Source organism: Ptychodera flava, chromosome 16 (assembly GCF_041260155.1).
Source record: "Ptychodera flava strain L36383 chromosome 16, AS_Pfla_20210202, whole genome shotgun sequence".
Lineage (NCBI taxonomy): Eukaryota > Metazoa > Hemichordata > Enteropneusta > Ptychoderidae > Ptychodera > Ptychodera flava.
In genome coordinates, this window is record NC_091943.1 from 1957191 (window position 1) to 1983966 (window position 26776).

The 26776-nt window shown below is 37.3% G+C and overlaps 1 protein-coding gene across 1 annotated transcript; it reads left to right on the plus strand.

The window, feature by feature from the left end:
* On the plus strand, positions 1-25453 carry LOC139152497 (membrane-spanning 4-domains subfamily A member 4D-like). Its single transcript, XM_070725655.1, has 7 exons — positions 1-115; positions 1583-1874; positions 2485-2541; positions 12129-12245; positions 15974-16096; positions 21596-21716; positions 22012-25453. The coding sequence occupies exons 2-7, from the start codon at positions 1641-1643 to the stop codon at positions 22188-22190; spliced, it is 831 nt and encodes a 276-aa protein (XP_070581756.1). The 5' UTR covers positions 1-115; positions 1583-1640; the 3' UTR covers positions 22191-25453.
* The last annotated feature ends 1323 nt before the right edge of the window (positions 25454-26776 follow it).

Here is a 26776-nt window from a genome sequence, read left to right on the forward strand (position 1 = left end):
CCTTGTTATGCAAATGTGAGGGCAGTCGATCGGGTTTGTGGTCAGTGAAATCGCTACGCCCATCGTCGACGGCTGTACGACCTGACTACTCTTGGAAGAAACGGAAGCTATAGAGGTGGGTCAAGAAATCGTTAGTATTACAGATAGAAAGAAGGAGCCTACGCCTTCGTGCATCAGTTCACAACCAGTGATTTTACACGAGTTCTATCCACGGAATAGAGAGCTCGAACACTTACAGTTCAACTGTTGTCGTCGCAGCGTCGACGCATTAAGATTATAAGAATATCTTCCGGCAGGTCATGAGTGCGAGAGTCCAAGAAATCTTTTTTGTACTTGAGAGCAATTCGTTCGAGGTATCTTATTGATTTTAGGCTGTGCTCTGCTGTTCAAACAAGGTCAATGAAAAAGTAAGCCCTACCTTTTACTTTCGAATCAAAAATATTCGCTTTGCATGTAATGTTTTACGTACCCATCACGGACCTTGGTGACGTCACAGTTGTTGCAGTTCCGGAGCCAGCTGCATTCCCCCGGCGATTTCGATTTTTGGTCGTTTGCGATTCGATTTTGGGTGGTAGGGAAAGGTGGGCACCTGCACCTTTTCTCACCACCCAAAATCGCCGGGAAAGCTGTGTGTTAGGGAATCACAGCAAATCACATCAGAGATGCACGATGTTAATTTCCTGCAGTACATATCCTGTCGTCACAGATCTGAGGTTGCTCAACTGGCACAGACAATACACCTACTTACTTTGTGCCTCATCTTGACGGGCTGTGTTTCCTCCAGGTATCTTTCACAAGGTTTGGGGAGGAGGGATATTGAGGGATATGCCCCTCTCCTTGAAAAATTTGGGTGGGCATTGGTTCTGATTGAGGGGAACTATAATAAATAATGCAAATTAATTTATGGCATGCTAATTAGTTTTACCATGGAGGTAGTAGAGGTCTCTACTACCTCCATGGTTTTACCAAGTTATGAACACATTTTGATTAAAAGTCAAGTGTGGGTCAAATATTAAATCAAAAACAATCTCCTGTAATTTCTTCTTGTCTGTGTAGGCAATGTTACAATATATTAGAAGTTATGCACACCTTATTCATATAAGTTCAGACCCAGTTTTGTAGTTTGGTGGCAATCTTAACCTGTAATGGTACGTCATGGGCAATAATCATTATGCTGAATGTCGCTGTCAATACTCTGCATAATCATTAAAAAATGACTATGGCGTAATTAATATGGCAAGATCTCATTGCATTGCAGACCCTCTTGATTATTTGAAGGGGAATTTACATGTAGATAGGGGTCGGGAGTATCCTGCAATGGTACATCAAGGAGAAAACTCTGATTTCACCCCATTTCCCTGTGTAGAGGTCTGATTTTACTACAGAAAACAACATGATTTTGGTCAAGCAAGGGTAATTAGAGAATGAAATTTGATAAAGGTCGCATACTCAAAATTTCTGGGATGTATACACTGACAGAATGCTTCGGATGTTTAATGCATCTGTGCATTCAGATAGAGATCCCACTTCTCTGTTTATTTGTACCAAACTTTAAATTAAATCAACTTTTATCCATGTGTAGGTCCTATATCTGACGTGTGCAGAACAATACATCACTTTAAGCCACTACTGGGTCTAACATGAACTCTCAAGTGCAAGACCAGCCACAGGTGGTTGCAGCACCTCAACAACAAACCGTCTACATGCAACTCACTCCTGGCTCTTCAGTGCCAAATTTTGCCCATAAAGCATGCTTTGCCTTTGGACTTTGCCAGCTGATTTTTGGTGCAATACTGATACTTCTTGGGATTGTAAGCATCGTCATGGGTGGTAGACTATCCTTTGTCGGCAGTTCCATATGGTGTGGAATATTTGTAAGTATTTGATTTAGTGTCAGTCTCTACCTCTTTCTCTAAATTATCAAAGTTCTATATCTAAGGATAAATGTACTTCACACTGACAAAATCCCATGAAATAAATGCAAATTATACTTGAACAAGACAATTACTTCTCGTGCCTGGGAAAAGTATGGAATCTAGGAATGGCAAAATCATTTTCAAAATATCTGTCTCATCATATCAGTTTGTTGATCTCAAAAATACAGTGATCTGATTAGTCTAGATGAGAAAATCACAGTGTATATGTTACATAACACAGTTTGAACACAGCCGTACAAGCTTTCAGGTAGAGAAGAATCCCAGTTGTTAGTGTGTCATGCCAGAATTTCAACACTCTGTTGTAATACAATAGCAATAAACCAGCACATCAACTGGTATTGCTATACCAGCCTGTTTTGACCAGTTTATCACATAAGTGCACTTGCTATCAGTTGTGGATATGTGTTGTGAACAGGTCAAAATCTCATATTACACCTGTTGCTGAGGGCGGTATTTTGCTTAAATATATATTTGAAGGGTACAGATTTTTGATGGACCTAAGACTAAACAGATACAATTTCTTTTCAATATCTCAATGAACTTACAGTTTATTATAACTGGGAGCATTGGAATTGCAGCTTCGAAGAGTAAAACTAAAGGGCTGGTATGTATACTTTTTAAATTTCAAATCTCTAAAAAATGTCCTTTTTTAGTCCAAACAGACATCGTCCAGGGGGACTTATAGGTTTGGTCATGTCCATGCATGCGTGCGTGCATGCGAGCGTGCGTCCGTCAATTCAAGCAGATATCTCAGAGATGCCTGGAGTGATTTCATTCAAGCTTGGTACAAAGATTACCTCATATGTCATATATATGCTCGTTGATTTGTTTTGTGATAGGATCTAATATGGCCACCGGGTGCCATTTTGTTACGATTTTTTCATGTAAGGAGCCATAACTCAGGTGGATCTCAGCTGATTTATTCAAAGTTGGTAAAAGGACATTGACCTATGTCATACGTATGCACATCAATTTGTTTCATGATACGATCAAATATGGCCGCATGGCAGCCATTTTGTTGTACAATTTTTTCATGTCCTCGGCCTTAACTCAGGCAAGTCTCAACCAATTTTATTGAAAGTCGGTAAAAGCATATTGACCTACTTGTCATACATATACACATTGATTTGTTTCATACTACGATCAAATATCGTCGCATGGCAGCCATTTTGTTATATTTTTTTTATGTCCTTAGCCATAACTCAGGCATGTCTCAACCAATTTGGTACAAGTTGGTACAAGGACATTGACCTATGTCATGCCTGGGCTTCCACTGCCGCTCGCAAATTAGTAAATTGAGAAAAAAATCTGCCGTTTATGAAATATTTTCACACCGCATTCGTATTTTTACAAGAAAAAAATACAGGCTTAGGACATATGGGGCATCGCGTCATAACGTACAGCGATGTTCTCGAAGGAGGCGATTGAGACCGCCTACATATGAGAATGACGTCATTCAAAATAAGAGTCTTTATAACGAATATTTTGACTGGTCGTGAATGTGGACTATTCACATTATCAGCCAATCATATCATCTGAGACATGCTCCTTCCGCTGTCGACGCATAGCCATGGTCTTTGGCTGGGACAAGCATACGTCTTTGTACAATCTCTGCACAATCAAGACTCCTGTACTCTTAAATATAATGTTAGGATTGTCCGTTGAAAGTAAAGATACATGTACGACTTTTTCTCTAGTCGGATTGTCATGTAAATAAAAAGGTAATAAATCCCTTCGAAGTGTTGTATAAAGCTTTTTTAGTTGGTTAAGTGTACATTCACAAAGCTAAAGATCATTGCCCGATGAACTGCCGGTAGACAAGGTTTTTGTGTCACACAATCTCTGTACGATCAAAAGAAGGAGACAAATTGAAGGTTTTTGCTTTGTATCATGAACGTTTATAACACTATAAAAAGAAAGTACGGTGGCGAAAATCAGCACAAAAATGAGACTTTTACTAAAACGTACTCTTCAACTGTTCAATGTTCAGTTCAGACTCAGTGAGTGGCGGGATGGCATTGTGGAAAGCTAAAGATAGTGCTTGCAATGAAAGTCACGAGCAAATTTTGGTGTCAACAGGTTCAGTCTTTGAATTATCAATGAGCACTCACTTATTTTTCAGGTCAATAGGCCAAAACTTGCTTGTCCATGGAAACAAAACTCTTTGTTTGTGAATTTTCCCCTTCTACAATGACAATGAAGAAGCAATTGAAGCGAATTTGACATCGAGAAACTTAACTTCAAAACCATAGCCAATTAGTCAACCCTTTAAGTTGTTGGTTTAAACTCTACAGAGTTCGCGCATGTGCATTAACAAGACCACGTAGGTAATTTGAAAAACATAGGATACTGGTATAGTGCAATGATAATCCAAACTTCAAAGTAGTCAGGGATGATATAAGCACAGGAAAATGGTGACAAAATGGTACATTATTTTTCAGAAGCTTCAAAACATGCCGTTATAACTACTTAAAAATTTTTTTCTTTCTGTATTGTTCAGTTAAAACTGAAAAAATACCTTGAAGGCACAGTGGAAATGGCTGTTATTATTTTTACATCAAGCCCTGAGAAAGTAAACATACAAGCATGTGAAATGTTACAGTTTTTCATGAATATTAATGCTCATGAATATTAATGAGCCGCCCAGTACTCTTGGAACATGGGGAGAACCCTGCTAAAGGGTGACCATAGTGACCCAATTGTGAATTCTGAAATCTTGAGTAAAATATAAGTTGAGTATTGTCAAAGAAATTCTGTGTGAAAATTTCAGGGGGGTTTCATTTCAAGCTGCATGGGGCAGACTTTTGGATCACAAAGTTAATGAAATATATCCAAACCTGCCTACATTAGTCAAAATTGCTCTGATATTGCCAACAAGCACTGCTGCTTGTGACAAGGGCTTTTCCAGGTACAACAGAATAAAAACAAAATCCAGGGCTAGGCTGAAAGTTTTCACAGTCAGGGCCTGAAAATTTCCCTTTTTCCCCGCTGGTCCCAGGACCAGTGACCTGTTTTTATTCACTGGTCCCGCGGTAAAATCCACTGGTCCTCAAAAATTTGCATAACAATACGAGAATGATTCATTTCTTTTACTTATGTTATATATGCATTTCTATCAGATTTGCTTAGGATTTAAATACAGCAAAAAGTGTCAATCTCTGTAATACAGACCCACTGCATAAACATTTACTTGGTAGATTTCTGAAGTTCTTGTACACACACATAACATTTTTTAGCTCACATTTGGTTATACCAATGTGAGTTTATCGTATAAGCTGAAGTCGATGGCGTCTGTATGTATGTGTGTATGTATGTATGTATGTATGTATGTATGTATGTACGTACAGTATGTCCGTCAACATCAAAAACACGCAAACCGCTGCACGTTTCAGCTTGTATTAGTGTGTGGATGCATCCTGGGCTATAGATGGGATTTGTTCAAATGAAGTCTGCATTGCCAAAATTATGCAAATGAGCTTACAAAATGTGAAAATGGTCAAGAATTAATATCTCAAGAACCGCTGTTTTGATTGCTTTGAAAATTTGTGTGCAAGTACCTTAGGTGAACCTTATACAGTTTTATGAATATTGTGAAGATATCCTTAATTTTGTATTTTTGCTGAATTTTTTGGTGATTTTTCTCATTTTCAGTAAAAATTCTTCTTCTCTGAAACCGCCAGCCCAATCGCTCCCAAATTTGGGTTGGATCTTTGCGAAGGTGTTACTCTTCTAATTTGTTGAAATTATGACTAATATGGGAAAATTACTATTTTGGAGCAATTTTGTCATTTTTGGTCAAAAATCTTAATCAGTATTTTCCTTTTAAAACCCCTGGACAGACAGCTTTTATATTTGGTACACAGACGTACAGAGATGACAATACTTAGATATGTGGAAATTGTCCTGAAATATACAATTTGTATTTTTAAGACAACATTGTCATTTTTGTCAAGAAAACTAGTTCTCAAAATTACTTGTTTGATACCTTTGTAATTTGGTATAAAGTCCCGAGGGATGTTATTAGATAAATTTTCTGCTCTAAGTGTTTGGAAACCCCCAAATTTGTATATTTTAGGTAATTTTCTCTGTTTGTGACCTTAAATGACCTACACCAACCCAGGATATGTTGTGAGATAGTTTCGAAGGCTGTAAACATAATTTTGTCATATTTGGTATCAATTTGTAGGAAAATTTGATCCAGAAAACAAAGCTGAGGTGAATTTTTTCATTGCGGACCAATTTTTGCAACTTTTCTATGTAAGACATACAAGAACTGATGAGAAATTTGGATCCAAGATAATTCCAGATGTTGTAATCACCACCCACAGTGGAAGGCATTTCACTATCTGTAACTAACTTAAGTGCTGTTTACATTAGAATGATAACAGTGTTCTCCCTGAATAAGGTAACAGGGGCGTGGCGCCCTCTCCATCTCCATAGACTCCCATGTATAAGGCCACGAAAAATAAAATTTAGTTTCTCATCGTATTCATATTGCAAAAAGGATGCAGTGACACAATTTTTAGTCCCCACGGATGAAGTCCAGTGAGCTTATAGATTGGGTCATGTCCGTCTGCTCGTCCATCCGTGCGTCCATCCGTTCACGCAGAAATCTCAGATATTTTGACAAATGTCATGTGACCTTGATGACCTTTGACCTCAAATATACATATTTGTCCATAACTCAGTAACCACAAGTGCTACACCCTTCATGTATGGTATGATGGGACACCTTGTGACGCCACATATTGTACCTCATTAATTATGTGCATATCTAATTTTGAGCGAGCCAATAGAGCTAGAGGTCTGATTTTTGGTATATAGGGATAACTTAGCAAAACAATTTTTTTGACAAAATGTCATGTGACCTCGGTGACCTTTGACCTCAAATATACATATTTGTCCATAACTCAGTAACCACAAGTGCTACACCCTTCATATATGGTATGATCGGACACCTTATGACGCCACATATTGTACCTCATTAATTATGCGCATATCTAATTTTGAGCGAGCCAATAGAGCTAGAGGTCTGATTTTTGGTATATAGGGATAACTTAGCAATACAATTTTTTTGACAAAATGTCATGTGATCTCGGTGACCTTTGACCTCAAATATACATATTTGTCCATAACTCAGTAACCACAAGTGCTACACCCTTCATGTATGGTATGACGGGACACCTTATGACGCCACATATTGTACCTCATTAATTATGCGCATATCTAATTTTGAGCGAGCCAATAGAGCTAGAGGTCTGATTTTTGGTATATAGGGATAACTTAGCACAATTTTTTTGACAAAATGTCATGTGACCTCGGTGACCTTTGACCTCAAATATACATATTTGTCCATAACTCAGTAACCACAAGTGCTACACCCTTCATATATGGTATGATGGGACACCTTATGACGCCACATATTGTACCTCATTAATTATGTGCATGTCTAATTTTGAGCGAGCCAATAGAGCTAGAGGTCTGATTTTTGGTATATAGGGATAACTTAGCAATACAATTTTTTTGACAAAATGTCACGTGACCTCGGTGACCTTTGACCTCAAATATACATATTTTTCCATAACTCGGTAACCACAATGCTACACCCTTCATGTTTAGTATGATGTGGCACCTTATGACGCCACATTCTGTACCTCAATAATTATGCGCATATCTCATTCTGAGCGAGCCAATAGAGCTGGATGTCTGATTTTGGTATATAGGGATAACTATAGGAGAGAAATTTTTTGACCAAATGTCATGTGACCTCGGTGACCTTTTACCTAAAATATATGTTTATGTCAATAAATAAGTAACCACAAGTGCTATGTCCTTTGTATTTAGTAGGATGGGAGACCTTATGACAACAGACGCTTTACCTCATTAATTATGTACACATCTAATTCTGGGCAAGCGAATAGAGCTAGAGATCTGAGTTTTTGGCATATAGGGATTAATTAGCAATATAATTTTTTTTCAAAATGTCATGTGACCTCGATGACCTTTGACCTTGATTATACATATATATGCATATTTTAGTAACCACAAGTTCTATACCCTCCAATTTTGATAGGATATTAGACCTTAAGATGTCACATCTTGTACCTCATTTATAATGCGCATATGTATTTCTTGGCTGGCCAATACTGCTAGAGGTCTGATCTTTTTTCCCGATTTAGAACCATAAACAGAGTTCGCGTTTACGCATAAATCTTGCGTATTTACGCATTGAAATTGACTCTCTACGCATTTTGTTCATTGTTATGCGTTTTCTATACGCAAAGGATAACACCGAAAGCACTCCCCAAGACTGAGCTTAGGCGACAACCAGACGAAATTTGTTGCAACACATTTCTGTCAATCACTCATTTTGTGTGGAAAGTTTCGGATTCTCTGGGCGTTGTCTGAAAAATCGGCATCGTAGTTCACACGTTATCACGTTAGGCACGTTATCATGTCAGCTGTGCCTATGAATTACGTTGCTAATTTTCAGGCGAGCGATAGTTTCTGAAACTTATGACACAAAGTGAGTGATTGACAGAAATGTTGCGACAAATTATATAAATGCCAACCGTGCACGATCATCGCGTCTCGTTTTTCCCAAATTTTGATCAAGAACACATGCAGCATGGCGTCGAAGCAGACAAATCTGTTTTCTTTCAACTTTGCTCTACGAGTCCGTGAAAAAAAATGATTCATCGGTAGAGCTCGTCGGAATCCCGATAAATTTTGTGTGTCTGGATTAGCTGCCATAACTCTATCTTTTGAGTTGCCCGATGTGTTTTGACGGTCGCATGTGTACCCTTCGCTGTTACGTTTCAACATTGTTCAAGTTGTTCGTTAAACTCTTTTCATTAAAATAATGTTACATCGTACAATCCGAATATGTAGTGTAGATTTATTCAACGACACATTGTATTTTGCAGTCAGTTTTTTCATCAACCGAGTGCGGAAGTGAAATTACGCACTCAAATCGAGCCATTACGCAATTATAGCAGACTGTTGCGTATGCCGTACGCGAGGAGAAAAAAAGCCACCGCGAACACTGATAACTTAGACATGCCTCATATGTTTCATTGGGAACAACGACATAGACCTATGTGCCCATAGATCTCAACGTATACACTCCAGTGATACTTCTTAATGACCACATTTTCCTGCCCCATCAAGACTAATACTCCTATTACAAGTGGGGACTATGTCATTGTAAATGACTTGTTGAGTTAATGGTTGTATCACAGTATTCGATATATCTAATTCTGTATTTTTTCCATTTTATATTCTGAATAAGTACATTAAACATATTTCACTGTCTCCAGTACATTTCATTTAAGTATTTTCACTTCATGCACTTTATCCCTTTCACACATGTTCAAATATCTGACCAGAGAACAAACACTTAATAGTCCAGGATGGGAGCTACAGTGTCATTGACGCTATTTTATAATTGCCCAGCGGTTGATTCTTTTCCATTTAAATTGCAAAAAACAAGTTGAAAACACCTAATATCTGAGAGGAACTTCTTTTTTCTTGGCTGGCAATAGCAAATTGCCATAATGCTGTTTTTACAAGCTAGGTGGATCTTGTTAAGGTAAGCTACAATCGAGCCTGGGGGGTCTTGACTATATGGGACTTAAGCATGGTGACCTTCTAAATTCTGAAGCTTGCTTGCTACGGATGATCTGACAGTTATAATGAGACTCCTTCCAGAGAAATTTACTTCAAAACACTACTTTGATATACAGACATATAATATTTTCACACAATTTTGGGGTTGCTGATATTTTTAGGTGAGGCTATGGTCTGCTTTTTACCATGTTATATCTTTTGCTCACGTGTTCACACACGTGAGCATATGGTTTACTGCTGTCTGTATATGTGTGTGTGTGTGTGTATGTCTGTATACCTGATATCTCAAGAACTGCTGAAGGGATGTCAACCAAATATGGTGCACAGCTTCAGGATCCAAATGGCAAGAATTGAAAAGGTTTTAGTGGGCGTGGCTTGGATATTAATGAAGTTATGGGCTCTGTGAAATGAGCTGGTCCAGGTTGGCTACAGCTGGATAGCTCTGGTTTCAACCACGGTCCCTCCGTGTTTCAACTTCGATTGAATGTTAAAAATATGATATTTTATGACTCATTCAACTCACTATTCAAGATAAAATATCGTTTAGCAAATTAGCTTTACCCTTGGTGATTGATTGTTTCTCTCGCTGCTCGATCGCCAGAAATGACTACATACGTTCTCTACCTAGCCTCATGGCATGGCATTATCACTCGCCCCGATCCCTAAATATGGAAGTGCTGATGAATAATAACTTTGGGTCAAAGGTATTGAAGTGTCCAATCAGGTTCGTGCACAGAGTCCAAGGCCGTGACCTAAAGTACTTCATGTACTTCTGCCGTGTTTTGATTTTGCTTCGCCAAGAAACGTGCTCGCCATTGTCCATAAAAGTATATTTGCTCTCCTTTGTAAACATTTAAAAATTCTAACTGTGTCAGATTAAAAAGGCGAGGTTGTTCGTGAAACAAATTCTAGGATAGGCTTTAGTTTGCATACGATCGGCATTGTGGCAGTGCATGTAGCATATCATGCTTGTGTAACTGCCGAGCTCAACCTGCATTCACGGTTGGTACTCATGTACAATCATGATGTGTTCAATTCCGATGAAGATTCATAAGTCTTACTTTTGCAGTCTCTTTTTCCGTATGATAATCCCGACAATTCGTGTTACGGTTAGACGTGGTGGCCATTTTATGATAAGTTTTCAATACTGCAAAGCTACATAGCGTCGCTATCGCGTGATCGAGGTAACAAAATTTAACAAGTCACATTCAGGCTACTTAAAACTGAGGCTAGGCTAGCAATTGTTTTGGCTACTAGACCAGGGGCTAGTGACTCAAAAATTATTTGCTCACCTCTGGAATAGGAACCTATATACGTTGAATAAAAGTGTCACATCAGTTATTTTGTACACCTTTGTGTGTTTTGAGTAATATATTTGTATGGCAATCCATTTTTTGCTCTGGCTAATGGTCTTTTGCATGAATTAGCCACACCAGCAAACCCTGACTGTGTGTGATTTGAAAAAAATACTAGTTCGAACACTGCTGATTTAATCCCTTGATAAGGTTTACAGGGGCTCCAATTAAAGGGCCAGTAATGCTAACTTTTGATGAAATTTTCATAATTCTTATTTTATGTGTCAGCTACAAACTTTATTGTAATCCCAAAAGAATATTTAAAACCCACAATTTACCTTGTCAACTTGGTGTCTATATGTGTAAAATGCATTGTTATTGTTTACATTTTAGTTCTACCATCTTGATCAGTATTCACTTGTCAACAATAACAATGCAGTTAACACATATTCAGTCTGTGTTGACAAGCTGAATAGTGTGTTACTGTATAGATATTGGGTTTGTAACATTTACGTTTGTAACTTATTCTCACAAATATTCAAATTGGGTTCAAAAATAGGAAAGTCTCCTGCAACATTCAGATGACATCTGATCGTACAGTTGCCACTCATTTTCCTCATCACCTCATCCTGTGCCTCAATACTCTCTACCCTGGGACACAAAAACCTCTCTCAATTTCAGCACTTTCAAAAGATGTTGAAAAACTTACAGCTTTCAGAGAGCTTTTCATTCTCTTCATCACTCAAAGTGCCAGTGAGCTTTCTTTAACTTTGGATGTACGGAGCTGTATGAAAGTGTCAGATACATGTAGATAGATAGATAGATAGATAGATAGATAGATAGATAGATACCGGGTAGATGGAAAGACAGACAGACAGACAGACAGACAGACAAACAGACAGATGGGCAGATACAGTAAAAATTGATAACAAGTAGAAAAAGTACTCAGGCATAGAAAGATAGCTATATCAGTGTTTTTGCTAAGGGCGGTAAGTACATGTAGGTAAATGTTACCGGGGTTCCCCAGTCATTTACCGGGGTTCCCCTTGGTATATCAATGCAATCACGTTAGGGGACAGCAGCAATGTTACCGGGGTACCCAAATCATTTACCAATATTCCCCAACCTTAGCAAAAACACTGTATATATATCGGTATAATTCCATAGCATAAAGGTATACAAGGAAAGCAAAATTGACATAATATTCACAAAATTTCTAACACCATCTGCAAAATTAATGAAATCCTATATTCTTCCCTATGAGCAGATAATTGGAACTCTTGTGTGCTCCATCATAGCAGCGGCCCTCAGTGGTGGATACCTTTTCTCCATTAATCTGACTGCAGCCCTTATTGAAGGTCTTGATTATGGATATGACTATGTGGTAAGTCAGATAAGTATATATAACATAACAATATTGTCTCTCTTCTTTAGTTAACAAAATATCAGTTCCTCTGTTATTTCTTAAAAATTATCCCAGCATGATTTTTAGCTCCCATAGCCATATGTATATATGGCAATGGAAGCTATTCTTATAGGCTAGGGAAGTGTCTGTAAGTATGTATGTCTGTATGTCTGTATGTCAACATCAAAAACTCCAAAACCGCTGCACATTTCATCTTGATATTTGGTGTGTCCATGGATGATGGGCTGTAGATGAGATTTTGTTCAAATGAAGTTGTCATTGCCAAAAATATGCAAATTAAGTGAAAAAATGTAAAAACAGTCAAAATTGAAAAAACTCAATAACCACTGAGCAGATTACATGAAAAATTAGCATGTAAGTACTTTGAGCTGACCTAAAATGATTGTGCACATCTTGGGTCAGTATCTTGGATTTGCTATTTTTCATGAATTTTTTTGTATTTTTTTCCCATTTTTGGTCAAAAAATCTTCTTCTCTGAAACCACAAGTCCGATTGATTTGAAACTTGGTATGGAAGTGCATAGGAGTGACCTTTCCCAAATTTGGGCAAATCGTGGTGAAATTTGCATACATTTAGTTTACACGTCCATAGACTCCCATGTATAAGGCAGATCTCCATTGACTCTCATGTATAAGGCCACGAAAAATAAAAATTTAGTTTCTCATATTATTCATATTGCAAAAAGGATGCAGTAACACAATTTTTAGTCCCCACAGATGAAGTCCAGTGGGCTTATAGATTGGGTCATGTCTGTCTGTTCATCCATCCGTGAGTCCATCTGTTCACACAGATATCACGGATATTTTGACAAAATGTCATGTGACCTCGATGACCTTTGACCTCAAATATACATATTTGTCCATAACTCAGTAACCACAAGTGCTACCACCCTTCATATATGGTATGATGGAACACCTTATGACGCCACATATTGTACCTCATTAATTATGCACATATCTAATTTTGAGTGAGCCAATAGAGCTAGAGGTCTGATTTTTGGTATATAGAGATAACTTAGCAATACAATTTTTTTGACAAAATGTCACATGATCTTGGTGACCTTTGACCTCAAATATACATATTTGTCCATAACTCAGTAACCACAAGTGCTACACCCTTCATGTATGCTATGATCGGACACCATATGACGCCACATATTGTACCTCATTAATTATGCACATATCTAATTTTGAGCGGGCCAATAGAGCTGGATGTCTGATTTTTGGTATATAGGGATAACTTAGCAATACAATTTTTTTTGACAAAATGTCACATGACCTTGGTGACCTTTGACCTCAAATATACATATTTGTGCATAACTCAGTAACCACAAGTGCTACACCCTTCATATTTGGTATGATTGGACACCTTATGACAGCACATACTGTACCTCACTAATTATGCATATATCTAATTCTGAGCAAGGCAATAGAGCTGGATGTCTGGTTTTTGGTATATAGGGATAACTATAGGAGAGAAATTTTTTGACAAAATGTCATATGACCTCGATGACCTTTTACCTAAAATATATGTTTATGACAATAAATAAGTAACCACAAGTGCTATGTCCTTTGTACATAGTAGGATCGGAGACCTTATGACAACACACGCTTTACCTCATTAATTATGCACACTCCTAATTCTGGTCTAGCGAATAGAGCTAGAGGTCTGTTTTTTTGGCATATAGGGATTAATTAGCAATATAATTTTTTTTTCAAAGTATCATGTGACCTCATTGACCTTTGACCTTGATTATGCATATATATACATATCTCAGTAACCACAAGTTCTATACCCTCCAATTTTGATAGGATATTAGACCTTAAGATGTCACATCTTGTACCTCATTTATTATGCGCATATGTATTTCTTGGCTGGCCAATACTACTTGAGGTCAGATCTTTTTTCCCGATTTAGAACCATAACTTAGACATGCCTCATGTGTTTCAAATTGGGAACAACGACATAGACCTATGTGCCCATAGATCTCAACATATACACTCCAGTGATACTTCTTAACGACCACATTTCCCTGCCCCATCAAGACTAATACTCCTATTACAAGTGGGGACTATGTCATTGTCAATGACTTGTTGAGTTAATGGTTGTACCACAGTATTTGATATTTCTAATTCTGTTTTCTTTCCATTTTATAGTCTGAATAAATACATTAAACATATTTCACTGTCTCCAGTACATTACATTTAAGTATTTTCACTTCATGCACTTTATCCCTTTCACACATGTTTAAATATCTGACCAGAGAACGAACACTAGATAGTCCAGGATGGGAGCTACAGTGTCATTGACGCTATTTTTTTTCAGTTCTCAACATGTGAAAAATCAGGGAGAAAGAATTGCTTAAATGTTCATACCTCCGAAGGGACCATCTCAGATTGTCGCAGAAGTTCAAGAAACAAAATTCCTCAGTCTACATCAAAACCCCTTCCCCCTAAACCAAACTTCAAAAGTGCGAAATGTCTATGTCTGCCTGAGAGTACAATGTAGCAATTTGCTACAGCTACTGGAGAATATGTATCCCTTGACCATATTACATGTACATCGAAAAGTGATGGATCGAATTTGAGAACTAACAAACATAGCATGACACGAACGAGTTGGAAACTTACGGCAAAATCTGTCAGTACGAGTGTTCTGTTTTTGTTTATTTGTACACACAATGAAAAGAGAACTTGTGATGTCAAAATAAAAGTGTGAAAGTAAAGTTCACCAATTGAATGGAGGTCAATTTACCCCCCGCAAACAAATAAACTTTGCGTTTTGAACTTCTACGACAATCTGTGACGGTCCCTAAAGTGATGAGTGGAAAGCACATTTATGGTAGAGGTCAGATCCACAATATCATTATCAGGAATGACTGTACTAGTAATGATACACATTTTCAAATGAACTTGTATAATGGCACACATGTAAACCCCTAGATAACTATACTGGTAGTAGCATGTTAACACTTGTTAAGGGTTACTACATCGATATGTGTTGATCTTTGTTGAACACATTTAGTTACAACTGGCACTCATACCTTAAGTTATTTTGAGATATATTCCTCTGTGACTACATTTGTATGTCATTGCCACCACATCACTAAGTAGGTATGTATTTATTTTCCTCAAACATATTAATGTAACGTTAGCATGATTACTTCAAGCCTGCTGCAGTTCATACAGTCTTATTTATCACAAAAGAAGATATTCAAGACAATAAATCATTTGCATTATTACATACATGTATGTACCACAGATTACCAATCTGTTGGCAGCGAAAAGTTGGTATTTTCACTGACAGAGATAATATAGTCCCTGTATATTTTTTGCATTTTCTAAAAATTGTGACACATTTCTAAGTATTTTAGCTTTTGATTGAGCTAATTATCACTGCTTTTAAATATTTTACTAATTGCTTGCTTTCAGCAAAGTATTTCACGTGTTTTATCAACTGCAAAGCATTTCGAAAACAGGTCTCGTGCCATTAAATGTTCTACCTGTACTTTTCCTTGCTTCGCTTGGAAAAGTACTGGCGGCAGAATACACCTTCTATCCCTCGGGAAATACCTTCGGAACTTCACAGAGTGCCCTCCAAGGCCATGGGGTTCTGCCATATAATGCAATTCCAGTCATAATACCTATCATAACCTCATCGATTTTACACATTATTGATACGTACAGGAAGGGAATCAGGCTGTTGATGGGGTTATGACTATACTGGCACTTGCTGAGTGTGTCATTGCTATCGTTCACTCTGTTATCTGCTGCCGTGCTGTATGCTGTGGACAACAACAAATGATACCAGTGAGTATTCAGACAAAATTTTCATATGATGACTAAAGTGTCTCTGATAATAAAAAGTATTCAAATTTAGGTAATCATACTTTAACCGATGTTCTAATTAATGATCATTCATTTTGTTGACTATTGCTTGTCTTGGAAAGCAACTTGCTGTATTTTAGTGTGCCTGGAGTGCATTCATAAAGTATGTTTGATTGTTCTTTCAGTGTTTTCGACAATTGAAATAAAAATGTTACAAACAAGTCAGTGAAATTGGCCACTGTGAACAGTTTGTCTGTGAGGAGGCTTAAATGTCAACAAGCTCACACGAGACTGACCATTCAGATTAAAATCACAGTGACAATTTTGAGAATGTTTAGCTTTGAAATGTGCTTCTTGATTTCATTTCTGATCCCTCGTAGTCGACACTTATTGGGGAAATATAAGTTGTAGTGTAAGTATTCTTTTGTTGCAATTGGGTATGTTTAGACCGGTACTTTTCCATTAAAGGGTCATAGTCACTCTGCTGTGAGCTTTTCTGCATGATTTGGTTTGGCACGAAAAGTACAGTACATACATGTAGTTTGTGTTGTTTGACTTCTTGAAACATGCTAAAACAATGGTCAGTTGTGCACAACCTCAACTCTCCATGCAGCCAGACAAGATTAAGTATTCAATGAAACATTTTATGGTCTGTACCAAAAAATCAAATTCAGGTGTACTGTTCTCACGTGACATAGCTGAACATACACTGTCACTTAAAGTTTGGACCTCATGCAAGCTTTTATAATGAAATGTTAATTGGCAGTGCCCCTATAAGTATAGTGGCTTTTCCTTATATTATGGCAGTATTTGTTTAAGGAAAGCAAGTTTGATTAGAACAAAAAATTGTTGAGAGGTCAGTCACAAACAAAATCATCCCCATTCAGCAAAGAAATAATTTTTGACAATTTTACAGTTATTTACCATTGTCATTTTGTACATTGAGTGACTTAATGCAAGTATCCATGTTTTCCTGACATCACGAAAAAGGTAAAGCAATGGTGACTTTGTCCCTTTATGTGCAGTGTGTCCTAAAATGCTGCATGTAGCTACATTGAACACAGGGGTATATTTAGGGATAATAGATACTAATATGATAAAAACCAAATAAGTTTCGTTGTTTACAATTTTTTTTTTCTGTCTGCCTTTCTCTTACCTATACGCTCTGCTCGCTTGAGACGTGACGGACTGGGCACTGTGTACATGTGTGTGTGTATAAAAGTTCCTGTGAAGTAAGATGCACCCTCTTTTGCTGAACTCTTGCTTCTGCGCGTGACCTGAATATTTTGCAGGATTATTGAGTCAGCAGGATTATCCAGACTTGATAAACCAACAACAGATTCAGGTCAGGCACGGAAGCAAGAGTTTACCGAAAGAGGGTGCATCTTACTACGTACACACACATACACACACACACACACACACACACACTGCGCAATCTGTCACATCTGAAGCGAGCAGAGCATATAGGTAAGAGAAAGGTAGGCAGAAAAAAAACAAAACTTGTAGACAATGAAACTTATTTGGTTTTTAGCTTCTCGTCTATTAATAGACAGAGAAGCTATTAGAGTTGATTATTAGTATTTATTGTCCCTGAATATATCCCTGTGCGTTGAGTAATGCAAGGATGTGGGCAATGGGGCAATGGACACAGAGTTGACCCTGTACATATACACATTGTATCTGTATTGCCATTGTTGTCATTTAAAATGTATAGCCATATGAAGACTTCATCAAACAGTGCAACTTCAAAAAAAAATGTTGACCAATGTCTGTTTTATCACTGTTCTGATATATTGATATGAAAAAGGTTATTTCTTGAGGATTTTGTACATCCGGTAGATTTACAATTCGCTGATAAGACTACCAAACTTGATTGTTAGTACTTTGTGCCCTGTGGGCACAAAGGTACTAATGTGATGACGCGGCCTCTGGTGTTGCATACAGTGGGCTGTATGCTGTGGACGCAGGTATCTCAGAAACGCTTCAGTAACTTTTTCTGAAATTTGGTCTGGTGGTCACTTGGCATGTATCTCAAACGGTCTTTTTTCTTTTTTTGATTGAATCATTTTAAAGTCACTTTTTTAGCTTTTTTCTGAAAACCACTATTTTCAATTTTTCCTCAAAACCACTGATTTGATTATTGTGATATTTGGCATGGGTGTTCGTATAGTTGCAATGCCGTCAGAAATGTTCAAAATTTGGTGATACATGCCTTGTATTATTTTTAAACAATATTTTTATCCAGTTTTATTTTATATTTACTTGATTTTGCCTCGCTTTCGTTAAAGCTACCGTCTGCGCATGCGCACAACTCTAGGACAATTCTGAGTTGAAGAATCGAATCAGACGCCATCTTGTTTCTCGGTGTGGGTACATCTTTTACGTCGTGAACGTTTCACTGTGTGTTTCAACATGTTCTATAGTTATGAAGTTGACAGTGATGCACTTTTGCGGCTGTCGTGTATTTTTTGGTACGAAAGGCGCCTTTGATCGACTGAAGAATGATGGCCTCCGAAGGCGATAAACACCGGTACCGGCACTGGCCCGTATAGGTCAGGGGCTCACTTAGGGAAGAACCACATGATTCCGGGGGGGGGGGGGGGGTATGGAGGATTTGAGAAAAAAAAATGTCACCAGGTGAAATAAAAGAAAAAAATTAAGCCTGTAATGGCTTGAGAAAAAAAAATTCTCATAACAGACAGAAATAAAAAAGGAATTGTCACAATGCAGTTGAGATGAGCAAAATTTTGGAAACTTCATCCTCATGTATTCTTTGCTGGCATGCTGCCATAGGCAGCGCAAATGTTTTTACCACAAGCAATTCTTATGTGTTTTTTTTTCCCAGCGCTTACGATATAAGCATTCACTACTTTACACCTCAGTGCACTCGATGTTTCCCTTCCCTTTTCTGACCCAAGAAATCATATTTCAGGATTTCTGTTGCAATATCTCAGTGGTATAGGCAATATCTAGATGGGACTATTTGACTTCTGTAAATTGTGAAAATTTAAAACACAAGACAGGAGTCAATAAACTAGTGTTAAAACCAATACATTATTCTCTCAATATAAATATGTTAGAAAGATTACAAGTTGACAATGAAAAATTTAGGAACAACAAATATAAAGAAATACAATGTGTGAGCCTTGTTTCTCTGACCACAAAAGATAACATCCCCCCCCCCCTGAGAACTTAAAAGGAATTGACTATTTTAAAGAAAAGCAGGTATAGTAATGATCACAGTTGATTTGCCAAAAAAGTGTTCTACAATTGAAAGTTGTATATATACTAGACTTTCCATTTTGTTTTCATTTGTTGGAATGTAAAATGAATACATAAAACCATCCTGTGATATGTGAAACAGTGGCTTAAATTTGAAAATTCACTGCTACTCCATTTGAAAAAAAAATTGATGCAGGTCTGACAGTAGAAATAAAAAAATGCTGTCTCTCTGACCAAAAAAAGTTCCCATACCCACTTCCTGCATACCCCCCCCCCGAAATCAAATGGGTCACCCCTTAATATGCGCATGCGCATATAACAAGTTAGCATTGTTTTGCAAGGACTTACGCCATCTTGTTTCTCGCGTCTGGTGCGAATCTTGACGTTTTTTGGGTTTTTAGCGTGTATTTGATGATGTTTTGTAAATATGGAGTTCACAGTGATGGTACTTTTGTTGCTGTCATGTATTTTTTGGCACGAAACGCTCCTTCGATAGACTGAAGAATGATGGCCTCCGTACTCGGTACTCCCCAGTACCATTGCTTCAGCGAGGCAATCCCACCGGCGGCCCGTACTAATAGCTGGGTGAGAGTGAGGGAACGCTCTGTCCTTCTACCTCCATGTCATAACAAACTAGCGTCGTTTTATGTTGATGTACTGTCCTTTCGACGTAGCGATAACTTTTAGTTTTCTGTTGCTTATTTTGGGTAATTTCGACAGTTGTGCATTGATTTTGACATCATTGTTGACTCCGATCGCTATTACATTTACAGTGCTGTGTGTTCCGCTACAGCTAATCGCCCCGCTCACCACAGCCCTGCAAAGACCCGTACGTAGGGTGAGCGGGGCGATTAGCTGTAGCGGAACACACAGCATCGTACGCAGGGATGTTGACCGATTTACTAAGGAAGTACGCGCACTTCAGAATCACGGCATAATCCGACATGGTATAAATTTGGCATGATCATCAGATCATACATGATCCGAGATTGCACTTAAGCAAGGTCACGATAACTAATGTTGTTTGTTTCACTGTCGTTTAATACCTATATTTCCACTAAAAGACCATTAGAATTTCATCCTTGCTACTTTGAAATCGTGCACTGGCATGCATGTAGTTGTCAACATCACTATGCTTGAATGTAGTAGACTATATACTATGAACATATCGATTGTCACTGCATATTGCATATGTGTGGAAGTCACTCCATGTTATATCAAAAATGTAGTATTGCGACGTTTGAGCTGCCAGAAGCCAGAATTTACAGTTTACGAGAAAGTTATCTTACATGTAAAACTCAGTTCTACTGTGAACAAAATGCAAGCTATGTTGTATAACTATCGTGAATAGCATAATATTTTGTACCTATCACCGTGTCAGAAAATCAGAAGGAAACAACCAGTCAGACAAACTGTGGTCAGGATGATACTGTCCAATTTTAATATTTGTCTCTCGGCACACACCAGATACTCATGACTGTAAAACAACATTTCCATATAATTGTATATTCAGTTTTTATATTTAATTTGCTTTTCACCATATTGTATGTCCTTCCCTGCACTACATAATTCAAAATTAAATATTGTCTTTGGCCTATACATACTTGAGGGGTAAGCTTATTTAGTCTCACACATTAAAGATGCACTGTTGACCTATAGAGTCCAAACTTTTTATCATTGTATTGTAGATAGGTGTACACTCCAAATACTAAGTACAAGTGTGGTGAGTGTAACAAGCAAATGTTTTTTTAGTCAATGGCCTAAATTTATTTTCTATATGATGGACAATAAATACATGTGTAATCAATGCCAACAGTCCAGTTTAAGTAATTTGGTTTAGATTAGCCATTGGCTAAATTTTCTCCCCTTCTGTATTATATAAGTTCACCGTTTCCTGTTTTAGATATTGTTGATCCTATTGAGTCCCATCTCTAATTCTTAATTCACTTTCATATCAGGGTTGTTGATACTTAGAATCCACACTTGAACTTATGCTGGAGCAGTAACCAACCAGTTCAAATAACTTTCATTCATGTCCAAACAATTTGACTTTTTGCCAAATTTCACATTTATGGCAAATAATAAACAGTAAGGAGGTACAAAGGACGTCGGTGCCCCCGGGCCCCATGTTTTTTGACAGTATGACACTACCATACTGACTTCCTCCTGCATCAAGAGTTGTTTCTGCACTTGTTAATCTATGTTAAGCTGTCTCCCCTTCCACTCTCTCTCACTCACCCACATCAACCATCCAAGGTTTACTTCACCACCGGTGGACAACCCGGTGTCCCAATGCAGCCTGTGGGCTCTTCTGTTGGAGCACAAGGAACAGTGTATATGATGCCACAAGGTGGACCAGTGACAGGCCAAAGTACAGGTGAATTTGAGACCTAAAGAAATTCCAATATTCATCACGAGTTCACAAATTCTAGAAGTTATATAGAGAGCACAATAATTGTTGTTATAATACATGTGCAGACAGATTTTAACATGACATTCGTCCACAAATGTTACTGCACAGCCATAACCTTTAGCATAAAAGTTTTACATTGTCTGATGTACAGATGAATGGACGGACTGACATAATGTATGTAAGTGAGTGAGTGAGTGAGTGTGTGTGTGTATTTTAAAAGTTACTGCAGTTAAGCTGCTATCTATAATGTCTTTGCCAGGCTATCCAGTGACCATGGCAGGACAGGGTCAAGCATATGGTGTACAGGGATATAACCCACAGAGCCAGGGATATAATCCACAGGGATACTATCCACAGGCCCAGCCGTACAATCCTTCAGGTCAAGCGATGTATGCTCAGCAATCACCTCCAAGCATGGACTCAAAACCAAGTCATTAATCAACAGTTTGAATAGTATAAGACCTCTCCTAGGTTATGGTATATGCTATGCTGCCATTTAAACCTGTGGCAGAAGTGTAGCTTGAGCATATACAATAGGTGAAGAGAGTTCCTTTACTACAGTGTGAACTGCTAATGACATTTTATTTCTAGTGCTGTAATGATGCACTTTTAAACTGTGTTTCATAGTGACTGCCTTTTAAATTTCAAATTGTCAATGAATTTTAGTCATCATACAAGAACCTTGTTGCAAATTAAAATGTTAGTGCACCATTTGCACCGAGCCAACGTCTTGAACATCTTTGGGTCCAGCAACAAATTTCTGTATGGTGGTCAAGGTGTCATTGTTTGCACACTTTTTACAGATAACAGGGAAAGACACTGATTTTTTTTATCCACTTGCCCTTCGGGCAAGTGGGGGGTTCAGTTCACTTGCCCGAATTGGAAAACCACTTGCCCAGTATAATTTACGTGTTTGATAAAAGCTAAAACATTGGTTTTTCATTTCATGCACTTTATTTTGAAAATTATCATGTTATCATGAGAAAATGTCAGACATTCTCATAGGGTTCTCCTCACACTTGTAAGAGTGCTGGACAACTCATTTATATTCAATTAATTATTAAAGCCCCACTAGCTGTATCTTTTAGCATTCTTTATGTGATTTTACTTCTGAACTAAAACAAGTTTTTGGGAATGTGCTCTTTTAGGGGTTGGAATACAAGTATTGTTAACTGCCCAGTGAGACTGCATGTGCAGTTTTGAACAAGAAAAATAATAAATGTGTGCCCAAACGTAAAATGGCACCCTATGCAAATATAACAAAAACAGTGTACGGTACACCGTGCATACTGTATATCATTTGAATATCCACTGAAACAACAGAGAAGTCCAATGTAATGCATATTGTTGAATATTTTCAACTGGGACACATGCTTTGTTTTCTTTGTAGTATGGTGGGAAATCAAAATAATCGTGTAAATTTACTTGTCCAATTTTTCACTATAGCATTGTTTTGTAAAGCAGTAAAAGACTATATCTTGTAAATGGGTAGAATTTAAAGAAAACCAGAGGAAATAGGAAGCCTATTTAGATCAACAAATTTCAAGATTTACAGCTAGTAGTGGGGTTTTCATATTCATAGAAAAAATTCTAACAGTTCATATGTTTGTATGTTTACTTTCTTGGGGCTTAATGTACAAATAATAACAGCCATTTCAATTGTACCTTCAAGGTATTTTTGCAGTTAAAAGTTTTAACTTATCTGTACTGAAAGAAAAAAATCTGCAGCTATAAAGGTATGTTTTGAAGCTTCTAAAAAATAATGTACTTCTTTGTCATGTTTTTACTTCGCTTATATCATACACCAGCCCTATGAAGTTTTGATTACCATTGCACTATATACCAGTATCCAATATTTTTCTAATAACCTAGGTGGTCTTTAATGCTCATGCGCAGACTAAATAGTATTTAAACCAACATACCAAGGCGTTGGTGTTTTTCAATGTATTTTGAAAGCTGAATTTCTCGATGTCAAACTTGCTCCAATTGCTTCTTGACAGTCATTTTAGAATGGGAAAATTTACAAACAGAGTGGTTGGTCGCCACAGAAAAGTATAAACTTTTGGCTTATTGACCTGAAAATTAAGTCAGTGTTCATTGAAAATTCAAAGACTGGACCCGTTGACACCTAAGCTTGCTCATGACTTTCATTGCATGCGGTCTTGCCACGATGCCACTCACTGTCACTCAACAAGTTAACATTTAAGAGTACGTTTTAGTAAAAGTCCCATTTTTTGTGTTGATTTTTCACCACTGGACTTTATTTTTACCTTACTATAAACGCTCATACAAAGCACAAAAACCACTGTGTATTTCTTTTTTTTACCGTATCGACTTATTGTGAGACACCATAACCTCATAGTCAATGCAATGAACTTTTGATGAATGTACGCTCCACCAGCTGAACAGCTTTTTCATATGCAAAATCAGCGTACGGTATTTAACTGGTGGTATTGTTTGAACTGCATTTTATAGGAAGCGATTATATGATTCTTTTCATCAATTCTTCATACAATTTTATGAAAAATCTTATGGAAATGTTCACAATGACATAATATGATTATTTTTTGTTGTTTAAGTCCGTGTTCCCACGCCAGAAAATCACTCTTGTGAATTCGATTTCTAGGTAATTATTTTTTTCACTTGTCCCGTCGGGCAAGTGACATTGGAGGTTCACTTGCCCGAACGCGACTTTCACTTGCCCTGGGCAATCGGGCAACCCTTAGTGTCTTTCCCTGGATAATTATAGCAGCAATGTCAAGTTTTGATTAACTTATTCCATACCAGTACAGTAAAGTACTGGTTATGTGTTACTTAATGCATGTTAGGAGAAAAATGTGTATGATTTTACCATAGTTTATTTGCCAGTCAGCTTTTCATTGGACCATTGGCAGATTTCTACTACAACAAAACATCTCATTCAGTAACGTCACTGTGTCTAGAACAACTGAAAAGGTATTTCTTTGACTGATCTGTTCTACTGGTGGTATTATCAACAAAGTAAATTGTTGAAGAAGGGATTGAATCATTATTTCATAATGAATGCAAGGGGACACTTGAGAGCACTACACAATCAAGTACAAATGCAGCTGAAAACTGTTCAACAGGTTGTTTCTTTCTTGAAGACTTATTTTAATCTTGAATAAATATAGTAAGGTTACTCCATTATAATTGTATAATATCTATAACTTCTATTGTAGATTCCTTCAGTTTTGTGTCACTATTGCCTGGATTTCTACTGTGTGATCCTTTTATGGTTTGGCCAAAACCGTGATTTATTTACTAAACATTTAATGTACCATATCATCAGTTATTGGAAATTAATATAAACATATTTACATATAAGCTTATGCTTATTTAATTAATGCATTTATACTCTTTTACAAAAGCACCATTTGTTATGTTAAGCAATATATTTTAAAGTATGTGTATTGTTGCATTTACACTGTACAAGATTTTTATTTTTAACATTTAAGATTTTTATTTGTGGACTTCAGTTGAATCCACCAAGTAGAATTGTACATATTGAAATAGCCATGATGATTTAAGAGCCTATCTCTTTGCTTTTTAACTGTTGTATGTTAAGGTAGTATGCCCCTCAAAAAGTGAAAGACGGGCTTTTGCTCATACTGTTCAGAAGAAAACAGAAAATGATTCCTTTTTGAAACTAAGATTAAAAATCTTGGGGTTACTGTGCAAAATTTGGTATTAGAGAAACACATTACCAAAGACTTACCAACACTGAAAATTTGAAATGACCGCCATCCCTCTGGTACGTCCATGGGGATTAATTTTCACAAAAAACACACCGCTAAAATCTGTATTGATTTCATGACCCTCAAAATGAACCCCAAAAGGTGGTATACCAAAGTAATTGTAAAAGTTGAAATCTGAATATGTCTCTAAGGTGCACTCTTGCAGAATGACCATTGTAAATGATTTTGTTACTCTGTATAAAAACAGTAGTGCCATGAAAAATGTATGTCAAGTTTTTTAATACACAAGTCGCTACTAGCCCACACTTGAAATCACACTTAGTGTTGTAAAGTACTGTGTGTGATTACCTGTAATGAAACGGTAACGTGATGTTGCTGTTAGTGTGTGGGGGTTCGATCCCGCTTGGGTTATAGTAAAACGCTTTTTTTCACAAATATGTCTTTACTTAAGGTAGTATGCGCCTCAAAAGTGAAAGACTTACACTTTTGCTCAAACTTTCATTAGGGAATATTTCAACTATTGTCTTTCAAAATCAATAAAAATCAACAGTCACCATGCAAATAGTAGTACTAGAGAAACAAATTACCCAAGATTTACCGATATTTGAATTTCAAAATGGCCGCCATCCCTGTGTTAACTCTATGGTGAAAAAATAAAATTTTCGGATTTCGAAAAACTAAGCCAGTACAAGTTTTCTTTCTTCAAGAGCTTTAAAATGAACCGGTACACGTGGTAGGTCAGAAAAGAATTGTAAAAGTTTAAAAGTCCAATATATCTATCCCCGAGGCATATTCTACCAGTACCTTAACAGTTATTGAAGTAGGTATCAATACAACATGCAAAAAGTCTTATTAAGTGTGAAGTGTCAACTTCTGACGAAAGTCACATTTCTGCAGAGATACCAAAAGTTTTATGGAAATCAATCATTTTCTTGCTTTTTAACAGTTTGAGTTTTTAGCTCATATTTGGTTTTGTATATAAATACCAAAAAGAGCTTATATGATGAGTTGGTGGCGTATGTCTGTATGTACCAGTATGTATGTTGGTATGTATGTGCGGATTTATGTCCGTCACACGCAAAGGCTTCCGTACTGCCAAAGCTACCATCTCAGTATTTGGTGTACACAGGTAGATGCAGGGGTTTAGATGTGATGTTCAAATGAACACATCAGTGTCAAAAATGTGCAAATGAGGTAAGAAAAATGAAATCCTGCAAATGTGCAGGAGTGATGGCATGCCAGTGACTGAAACAGTCTAACTCCACTGACCTTGAGTCATTTCCTGTCATTGTTTATGAACTGTTACAT

Excerpts from the sequence above, each read along its gene's own strand:
- LOC139152497 (XM_070725655.1), top strand. The coding sequence starts at position 1,641 with ATGAACTCTCAAGTGCAAGACCAGCCACAGGTGGTTGCAGCACCTCAA. Across the intron at positions 12,246-15,973 it reads ATTATGGATATGACTATGTG|GAAGGGAATCAGGCTGTTGA; the intron begins GTAAGTCAGATA and ends TGATACGTACAG. Across the intron at positions 21,717-22,011 it reads AGTGACAGGCCAAAGTACAG|GCTATCCAGTGACCATGGCA; the intron begins GTGAATTTGAGA and ends TGTCTTTGCCAG.